The 10749-nt window shown below is 38.8% G+C and overlaps 1 protein-coding gene across 1 annotated transcript; it reads left to right on the top strand.

The window, feature by feature from the left end:
- The first annotated feature begins 5307 nt into the window (after window positions 1–5307).
- LOC120726254 (cobalamin binding intrinsic factor-like) lies at window positions 5308–8181 on the top strand. The gene is made up of 5 exons (XM_040019685.1): window positions 5308–5438; window positions 6135–6206; window positions 6291–6420; window positions 7080–7195; window positions 7308–8181. The coding sequence occupies exons 2-5, from the start codon at window positions 6140–6142 to the stop codon at window positions 7367–7369; spliced, it is 375 nt and encodes a 124-aa protein (XP_039875619.1). The 5' UTR covers window positions 5308–5438; window positions 6135–6139; the 3' UTR covers window positions 7370–8181.
- Window positions 8182–10749: the final 2568 nt, after the last annotated feature.

Genomic DNA, 10749 nt, shown 5'->3' with positions numbered 1-10749 from the left:
GACTTTGTTCATGTGACAAGTAGCCCAGACTATCCGCAGGCCAATGGACTGGCTGAACGTGCAGTTTGCAGTGCAAAGCAGCTGATGGAAAGATCAAAGAGAGATGGAACAGATGTCTTCCTCAACCTACTCAAATCTCCGCAATGTGCCACGAGACCACACACTAGGTTCTCCAGCTGAAAGGCTGATGTCAAGACAGACGCGCACTACCCTACCTGTGTGTAAACGTCTGCTCATTCCCAGCCCCAAAAGCAACAGAGCTGTTAAAACAAATTTACTTCACAAGCGCCACGCACAGAAGAAATACTATGACAAGTCCAGCAGACCCCTCCGTCCCCTCATGCCAGGTGAGGTTGTGCGGATGCAAACGCGTCATGGACATGACTCCTTAGGAACTATCAAGGAAGCCTGCAAGGAGCCCAGATCATACATTGTCCAGTCAGGAGGCGGAGAGTACAGGCGGAACCGAAGGCATGTCCTCCCAGTCCCTGAACCGCCACCACAACACGGAGATTCCCGTGATGATTACACTGCGGCCCAACCACCAACCACAAGTTCCCCACAGCACATCCAAAGACCTGTGCCACACACTGAAGAACAAACACATAGCCGCACACAACACTTCACACAAGCCCCTGTCCAGTCCCCCTGTCGCCTGGCAAGTGATGCTTACATCACACGATTTGGGAGAGTCTGCAAGCCAAACCCCAAGTATGAACACTAAGGCATAAGAGATGGACTGTAACATTTAAAAAAAGCCACACAAAAAAAACAATGGACAGTACATCTGACGTGATGTTAACAAGGTTAAATGCTCACTATGTTCTTACCAATGACACAGTTCCAGGTGTGAAGTAATTTGTTAATGTCCAGGCTAGAATGTTATGGATTAGGATATGTTGCTAATGTATTATTGCTAAAGATCTTGTTAGTCGTTTATACAGTCCTAAGCTAAAGAAAGGGGATGTAGAACATCTGACTAATATTGTTCATTAATGCTGCTTTAATATACCTGTTCCATGTAGTACGCTGCGCACGCACGCAGTGAGACAGCGCGAAAGTGAGACCCCCCCCCCTGGGAGTGAGGTGACTTATGTGTAATGTCTGTTCAGTTACACAGTAAACAAAGCTTGCTAGTAATCACGAATCCGGAGTCTTTACTGAACATCAAACAATTACTATCTGTAATTTATTGCAGGTTACTTGTATTTGCTTAATTGTTTACTAAATGTTTGAGGTGTGAAATAAACCGCAATGGAGCAAAATATGGGTGTGTGTGGTTGGAGGATGTGTGCGTGCGTGTGCATGCGCGCGTGCACGCGTGAGAAGGGGGGGGGGGGCGAACATTTTTCTTGTAAAACAAGGGGGGCCCAGCTTCAATTTCCCTACTCTGCCATTGTCTTGATGGGTTTTGAACCTGTGCTAGAGATGCTTCACCAGTGGGGGCTGATGGATGTGTTTTTCCTGTAAAGAATGATTTGGCTGAGCTTTCCCTAACCCAGCTGTTTCATACAAAATATCCAGGTTATTAGTCCCCATCAGCAAGGGCACTTCTATGTTTGTCCTGTGATCAGGAACCACAAGAACTGTGTCAACTTCAGCTGATTTCTTCATGACACCTTCAGGGAAATGGATGGTTGCGGATATATATCCCAGATAGGGCACTTCCTGACCACCAGCGCCTTCAATGTCCAGCAAATCCTGGATGGGAAAGATTTTCTGACTTGAAAGGTTCCTGTCATAAAAGGACTTTGATACTGTGGTTACTTGGGAACCTGAATCAAATCTGTTACACTGAATCCCTTCAATGAAGACCACTGCAGTACACTTCAGGCCAATAAACCTTTTTGGAAGACGGTCAAAGAGTAAATGGGCTTGGGAATGGCTTCAGCATGTGATTTCTTCTTTGTCCTGAAATCATATGGGACATCTTGGCTCATTCCCGGGGGCAGTCAGTCCCTGCACTCTCTTTTAACTCTTTGTATTTCTGATCAACCAAGGTCTTATTTAGAGGATCTTCACTCTTTCTGGCTATATGATCACACTTAAAACAGAACCAAGGTTTTGGTTTTGGTTTAGGTGCTATTTGTTGGGCTTTTACTGCAACTGGAGTTTTAGTAGAGGAGGCATTTAGGGTGGGATTTATCTTATCAGCATGTTTTTGTTTTCTTTGTTCTTTCTTGTTGTTAAGTTGGATTTGTAACTCAGTTACCTGCTTCCTCAAACCCTCTGTTTGAAAACTATGAGGATTTAAAAGTTAATATTTATTTAGGATTAGTAGGAACAACCTAAAGTCAAGTGCAGCAATCCAATAAAGTAATCCATTGACAGTTGGTCTGAAATTCCACTGCTGCACAGTAAATAACAGCTCCTGATAATTAGTTTGTCGAACTTTATTTCTCAAATTGTAAACAAATAGAGCACCGAGTCCTCACTCAAATATGCCACACGCGCACTAATTGTAGAATTTACGCACAAGGAATTTAATTGTGTCCGTAAAATGAATTTTTTTTCTAGTGCATTCATTATGACATATTATTCTATACACTCTTTGTCCAAGTTACAAATGCATCTCAATAGTACACAGAGGTTAGATGAGGTGAAGCACAAATTTTCTATCGCAATAAAGAATTTTGTGCTTCAAACATAAAATAACACCCTCATTCAACCAAGCTGTAGATTTTTCAGTTTATGAATACCAGTCTAAAATGAATTCAGTTTGAGCTCAGTTTTGGTCCTAAATCTCCAAAAAACCACTTGTCTGATTGTCAGTTTACAGTGCTGCTGCTGCTTGCTCCTCCAACTGTCATGAACGAGTGAGTGATGAATTGTTTCTATCACTGAAACCCATTGTGTCCAGTTCAGTTGAGTCAAACTTTTGAGGGTAAATAGTTGTTAGCTGTTTAAATGCTCAATGAAGTTGAAGGGTTTTCTCTGTCAGCGACCCTGAGCCTAGATCAGGCTCTTCGCATTCGCTTTTTCAGCCTTCTGCCAGCACTCTGTTCTGTCGGCCATCATCTCCACGTCTCATCTCTCAATCTCCATTCACGCAACCTTCATCTCCACCTCCAGTGTCTAGGCTCTGGGGGTCCTGCTCTAATCCCTTTCACAGCAGGGGTTCTGCTCTGCAAAGATGGGCCATCGCAGTCTAACCGCCTAACATCTATTTTCTGTTCATCAATAAATCATGTTCCTTCTTTCTAAGGATCTGTCCTTATTGAAATATAATAATAACTTTATTTATAAAGTGCTTTCAAACAAAGTGCTGAAAAACTATTTGAAACTTAAAAGACAAATAAAATAAAAGTGATACATAGCAATACAAGTAAAAGACACAATACAAGTTAAAAACAGTAAAAATTAAAAAACTAAAAGCCATAGAATTAAGACATGTAGGATAGGGTGAACAAATGTGTCTTCAACTTAGGTTTAAAAACCTCCACAGAGCATGCCCACCTAATATCTTGGGGGAGGTTGTTCCAGAGAAACGGGGCACGAAAAGAAAAAGCACTCTCTCCAATTGTCTTTTTTCTGGCTCTAGGAACTTTTAGATCGTAGAGCACGAGATGGAACGCAAAGGTGTAAAAGGTCGGAAAGGTATGAAGGTGCCAATCTGTTTAAAGCCAGTTCTTTTTAAAATGTGAGCAGCTGCATTTTGCACCATCTGTAGACCTCTAAAACTTTTCTTTGGTAGCCCAGAAAGAAGAGCATTACAATAATCAATACATGAAGACACAAATGCATGGATAAGAACCTCTGCAGTGTCGCTTGACAATACTTGTCTGATTCTGGCAATGTTCCTCAAATGATAAAAGGCGGTCTTTGTTATCTTTACATGAGACTCGAAGGAGAGCACCATGTCGAACCTTTTTTGTTATTATTATATCTTTTCAAGGGACAACACTAAAAATATGAAACTCTGATAGAACGTAAAGTAATCAGCTTGTATAATTGTGTAAATTTGATGTCCCCTCAAAATAACTCAACACACAGCCATTAATGTCTGAACTGCTGACAACAAACGTGAGTAAACCTCTGAGGGAAAATGTCCAAACTGTGCCCAACTAGCCCTTTCCCTTCCCGTTGTCATGTGATTCGTTAGTGTTACAAGGTCACGGGTTTTAATAGGGGGGAGGTTAAACTGTTAAACTTGGTGTTATCGCTCTCACACTCTCATGCTGGTCACTAGAAGTTTAACATGGCACCTCATGGCAAATAATTCTGTGAGGATCTGAAAAAAATAATTATTGTTCTACATAAAGATGGCCTAGACTATGTGGCTAAGACCACTGAAAACTAATACTGCAACTGAAAACAGGTAAGTAACACCTTTGACTCGCTATAACCTGGAGCTGTTCTGTAAACAAGAAATGCAGCTCAGAATAGGAATAGAAATCTTTAACAAGTAAAATAATAAAGTACATCAGCTCCTTTACTGGTAACTCGCAATACACAAGCAGAGTAGTGACTCAGAAAGCTAAAATTAGCTAATAGTAGGCTACCTGAGCTAATGTTTTTGATGCTATTTAGAGAACAAATTTCTAAATTTGTAAGTCAAAAACATCAACCCTGCATTATCAGAACATTTTGAACTTTTGCTATATTTCAGTTAAAGTGTGCATTAAATCTGCATCACTGATTTGTGCCATGTCAGTAAGACTAAAGCAGGCCGGGCGCAGTACAGGAGCAGGAAATGATACTGTACTGTAGAGAGAGCCAATTTCAAGTTAAAGTCAAAAGGGAAGGAAAAATACACTAAAAATTCTTCTAAGACATTTCGGTACCAAACTAGAAATAAGGTTAAACCCACACAATGTCCTTTCTGTCAGCAGCACATCTTACCTTTGTGAAGCATGAATGCTATGAATGGTAACAACAACGTGGAACTCATTTTCCAAATGATACAGCTCCACATCATAGTATTACCATTTCTCAACATAGCTTACATATTGCATTTGAGACTGTTTGATTTTTTCATTACAGTGATTTAACTACCACGCAATAAAAGTGCTCAGTTATGTAAAGAAGAAGGCTGAAGTCTGACAAATCACTTAGGTGTCAAATTCGCGGGTCGACTTCGAACCTGCAATTAAACGATTAAATGCAGAAAAAATGCCAAATGTAGCAAATGTTATTCAAATTAAAACTCCTCCTATGCAATTTAATATACATGGTCACCTTTTGTCATTCGATGACATCCATGGTTAGTCAACACAGATTTAAGCTTCTCTTTTTTTTGATTGCACAAGTAAAGGGCTTGGTTATTTTTCTGTATCATCATTGGTTGTTTCTGTATAATGCTATGTGTGGCGCAGAGGTATAAAAGTTCCTAATCTGTAGTTCAGCTTCAACTTGAGGAGGAGGAACTGTTCAACTGAAAAGTTACAACCTCCACGGCTGCATTCTTACACATTTATTGAAAACAGAACTTGAAAAAGGTAAGAATATCTTTAAATATCATTGATAATAAATAAAAGCAGTTTACCTTTGATCTACTAACATACTAAAGCGATTTCCATGTCTCCTTTTTTTTCAAAGGCACAGTAACCTTTAATATTTAAATGTATCCAGTCTAAGGTTTCAGATTTCTAACATGCAGTCTTTATATTAGAAATAAAAGGCAGCACCCAAAGCGGTCAACATTAAAATAGTTTACTTGAATTAAAATGTTTATTTTACTGCTCTGTGCGATTCTGTTACATTTTTCATGTTTTTTTACAGATTTTTGTCACCATTTTATCATCTGCTAACGTCTCTGGTTAGAGTAGGCTACACTCACAGGGATAATATGACACATGAAATCCTGGGCATTCAGAGTCTGAAGCAGAAAGCCTGACTTAACAGGGAAAGTTGATGACCACTAATGAGACACTCTTTATCTCCAACTTAGACTTTAGGGTTTATCAAGCAAGAAAAGCTTAACTTTGTTGAACTTCCTTAATATTGCACACCTCACTTTTAGATGACTTGATAAACTCACGTACCAAATAAAAATAATAATAAAACATTAAGAGGTTTTATTCCATTATAAATGCTGTATTTTGGGATGGTGATACTCAGTGTTCAGGAACTGCTTTCCACAACGTATGTTTGTGTTCATGTTTGCATATCAAAATTTTATGTTTGCCCTGCAGTTGAAATGAAGAAGCCTGCTCTCCTCTCTGCAGCCCTGCTGCTGCTGTTTTTTGTTGGGACATCAGCTCAGGGTAAGCTATAAAGCAAAAAGATCACCTTTATTGTTTTTCTGCTCATCTTCGGTAAACTAACTTCAACCTCCTTTGTTATTTAAGGTAACACTAACTTCAGAGTGCAGGTGAATGTGTCACCCAGTGACATTAAGACCTACAACACTTCTACTGCTTATAGAGGCAGCCTCTTCGGTGGACTGACGAGACTGAAATACTCAAACCAAGGCTTCAAGTAAGACCATGATATCAACTATTTCCTTACTAGAAGAAGCCATACATTTACTTTTGTTCTCTTAATATTTAATTAAAATTGAGACCCCATATATCTGGGTGTGAATTTTTAATTCCAGATGACTAATTGTGCCCTGGAATGTTTGTTGACATCTTAAAATAAAACAAATCTTCATACTTTTTTTCTTACAGTAGACCACAGAAACCTGTATATGTACAGTACAGTCAAAAACCACATAACATCTTTAGCTTTAAAATGCCTTCCTTTCATTAATGTTTCATAAATCCTCATGAGTTTTTGAAAGTGTCTGTGCTCTTTTGTGCAGTTACAATAGAGGACCGTCTATAACTCTTCTTTTCAGTTGAATTTTATTTATATAGCACCAAATCACCACAACATTTGCTCAAGGTACTTTATTTTGTAAGATAAAGACCCTGCAATAACATACAGAAAGTCCCAACAATCACATGGCCTCACACAGGAGGGAGACAGGACAAAAGACGCAAAAGAGCCAGAGATTAATAATAACTGATAACTGAATGCAGAGTTCTGTGTAAAAACATAGAGAGTGAAACTATTTGCATTGTTAAAAAGGATTTCATAGTTATATTAAAAACTGTCCACTTCACTCTTTAAAAAGTCATTCCCTATGTTTCCAGCTTTCAGTACATACCACATGATGACTATGGACCATTCCTTCAGAGTGTAAATGGTTTGGCAGGAAATTCATCACACTACTGGCAACTGCTGAGTGGTAAAACCCCACTCGATGTTGGTGAGTGAAACATACTCACGATGTGTAAGATAAGCTGAGGTCAGACATTTGATGCACACAGTCCAACTTGTCGTATTATATAATATTCTCTGAACTTATAATTTTTTTACAGGTATGGGATGTTACCTTCCAACTGCAAATGAAGTCGTCACCCTGAAATACACGAAAATTTAAGACCATCTAAAGTCTTATTGTGACTTATGGTCAACCAATACACTTTGATCTTTGGCAAGTTGAGGTGAATAATTGACTTGTGTCATTTTTTTTGCTTGGGAGTCTTCTAATCATAAATCAGTTGCCTATCACTATCTTAGATTCTTTTACTGGGTTTCTGTCAGACTTTATGAATTAAGATTACAGCGTTAATCTACAATTCTGCCACAGTGTAGTAATCTGGAGTAATAGAAAACTCCATTAGTCACAAGAGCAGTCAGTAAAACATATACAACAACTTGAACTGTTTTTTAATTTACTGCCTTTGTGGCAACTTTTATTGTGTTTGAGAGCAATTAGTAGTTCTCAACTTGCCCCTGACTGCCATAATTATACATTCAAATTCCATTATTTGATGCTTACAAGTGGTCTCAGTTTTACTGTAAAAGGATGGTGTGGTTATACAGTAGACTGCCCAGAGACTGCTGGCCAGCAAAAACAGCAAGGGGGGGTCAGCTGCTGACTCCATGTCAAAATAGCTTCTTTATCCTGCAAATCAAGTTATCAACAGCTTGCGAGTCAAAAGGCTTCTGAGATTGACTGGGCTGCTGACCTCCACCTGGACACCAGCAGGTCTTAAGATCAGCTGTGAAATTAAAGCTATTTTTGAGCTTTTCGGGGCTGCTACAGGGGTTTATTAGAGTGGCAAAATAAGATCAAATTCATTGCTGAATAATTTTTGTATGAGTGCATTTTTATTTAAAAAAAAATGTTACTGATTATTAGTGTTATCTTCCTCAGGCATTAAATAAAGCATGTAACTTGTAGTCAAAATAAAATGTTTCTAGCCGTGGTTTGTTTTATTTTTAGACAAGGCTTATTTAAAGTGTTGTTAGCATGTCCACCATTATGTATCCTAAAACAATGACAGCTCTAGACCAGGGGTGTCAAAAATCAGGCCAGAGGCCAGAAACGGCCGTCATTGACTCCACTCTGACCCTCTGGATGGCTCAGGAAAATGTGAAGGAGTGCATAGATTTTGAACTTCTAACTGTATTTTCATAAGTTTACAGTTTTTCCTATTAATAAAGAGCCCGCCTCATTTATACTATAGCAAAGTAATTAATAGATAAACAATCAAATGACAGACATTTCTCTGCTATATAAATTTACAGTGGATTCACAGGAGAAAGTATATTTTCTTTGAATGAATGAAAAATGTATATTTTAGAATCACGGGATAGTCTGGGAAATGAATTACTTTTTGTGTAATTTTACACATGTATCATGTAATTTCACTGGTCTGGCCCACTTTGGATCAAAGTAGCTTGTAAGTGGCCCACGATGTAAAATGAGTTTTACATCCCTGGGTCAAACTGCAAAATTAACATTTAGTTTACAGTAAAAGTATTCTGACAACTAACAGCATTGCTAAGAAGCTACTAAGAACTGTTACATTTAGGAGAGAACTGACATTAGCCAAATGTTTGTAGATATATTCTTAGGGCAGGTTAACATTGTGCCTATGAAAAGGTAGCAGTGGCATCTTTGGAAAGATCATTAGCAGCTGCACAAATGTCTTTGACCTCAGGTTAATTCATGGACTGCTCAGTATTTGGAAAACATCCCAACAATCAAACAGCCCCATATGAACAAACACTTTTCTACAATGGGATGGAAAAAACTCTGACAGAACCATATTAAAGAATTTAAGGATTAAGCCATCTCCCCTAACCATTTGGAGGATGAGGGGAAAGAAAAAGAAGAAGAGAAGAACAAAAGACACAATATGGGAGAAGGAAAACAAAATTTAATGACATAGTAAAGCATGCCACTGGTCCACTGTGTCCATTCCATGCTTTGCCTCTCCAGAGCGTGAAATTGACACACATGCAAAAGTTGCAGTACTAGCATATTATATTTGAAGTCAAGAAGTTGCTAATGAGCAAGGAAGGTTAGAGAATTGGCAAAGACAGCTGGACCAGGTAAGAGCTTTTTAACTAATAGGAATAGGAAGATGTCTTAGCTTTACAGACAGCTATGTTTTCAGAGTAAAAAACTATTTCTCCAGGCCAAACAAAGATCTTCTAGATGAGCGCAAATCCATTTCCTCTTCAGCTTACTCATTATTAGATGAAGTACTTTTGTACTGCTTCCAAGCACTTTGCTCTCAGTTAGGTTCTCTTATCCTGTATATATGCCTCTACACTGTATGTATATCTTTTCTGTCTGATATTTATTTTTGATGTCTTTAATATTTATATATATTCTTTTACCCCTGCACAGCTGGCGTGGAGCACCCATCATTTTGTGGCACATGTACAATGACAAAAAAGGGCTATTGTATTCTAATATTTGCTTTAAAGTGTGTGTTTGAGAGTTACACAGTACCAGGAAATCAAGCATCTCTGTCACAGTCCCGGGCTGTGTGATCCAGCGCTTTGAGTTTTCTTGTATTTTGATATTCATTGTTTATGTTTAGTCCTTTTGGTATTAGCTCCTAGGTTCCTCGGTTGTACTTCTTTGTTCATTTAGCTTCCTTTGGGTCTTCACCCCTGTTTTAAAGTTCCCCCTGTTGTTGAGTGTGTCTTGCCTGTCATGTTTTTGTCTGCATGGTTAATGTTGTCAAGTTCATGTCATGTCTGCGTTTTGTCATGTTTCCTGTTTATTTTGAAAGTCTGGTTTCAATGTCCATTGTGTTTAATTTACATTTTTCTGTGCGTCATTATGTTCATTCTAGTCAGCTGTTTCCTCATGTGTCTCCACTTCCCCTGATCACCTCATATGTGTATTTAAGTCCTTTGTCTCTTACTGTTCATTGTCAGGACGTCTGCCTATTTCCCTTCATACCGATCAAGTCATAGTCACAGTACTAGTTGCAGTCGAGGTCATAGTTCAAGTCACAGTCTTAGTTTGTGTCATAGTCACAGGTTTACTTTTGTCTGTTTACCTTCGTGTAAACTTGGTCTCGTTTTTAGTTTAGTTCATGTGTTTGGCCAGAATAAAGGCTCGCCTTTAGTTGAGAACGCAGTTCCTTCCTTCAGTGTCTGCTCTTGGGTTTGTGCAACAAAACACACCGGTGTAACCTGCCGTGACAATCTCTGACTTGTCTTGTTTTTCAGAGGAACCACAGCTTTCAGGGCCGTACACAGTGAGGATGTAACACTATTAACAAGGCAATTACCTGTGTGGGAGTAACGTTTAGGTAGCTGATCTGCATTGTGTTGGCACGTGGCATTGAAGAAGATAACAGTGAAGGAATCATTTGTTGCTTTGCTGTAATCTTAGTTACAGCAAAGCAACAAATGAAATGATTCACTAACAGGGACTTGGAGGAGAGAGGCCTAATGTTTAATACTCCACACTTACTCAATGGTGCAGTTGAGGGTGTTATATTGAAA

The sequence above is a fragment of the Simochromis diagramma genome, unplaced genomic scaffold, assembly GCF_900408965.1.
Source record: "Simochromis diagramma unplaced genomic scaffold, fSimDia1.1 OVJJ01000822.1, whole genome shotgun sequence".
In the NCBI taxonomy this organism is placed as follows: domain Eukaryota; kingdom Metazoa; phylum Chordata; class Actinopteri; order Cichliformes; family Cichlidae; genus Simochromis; species Simochromis diagramma.
The sequence above is the reverse complement of the archived record's forward strand: the minus strand, read 5'-3'. Positions and strand labels throughout refer to the sequence as shown.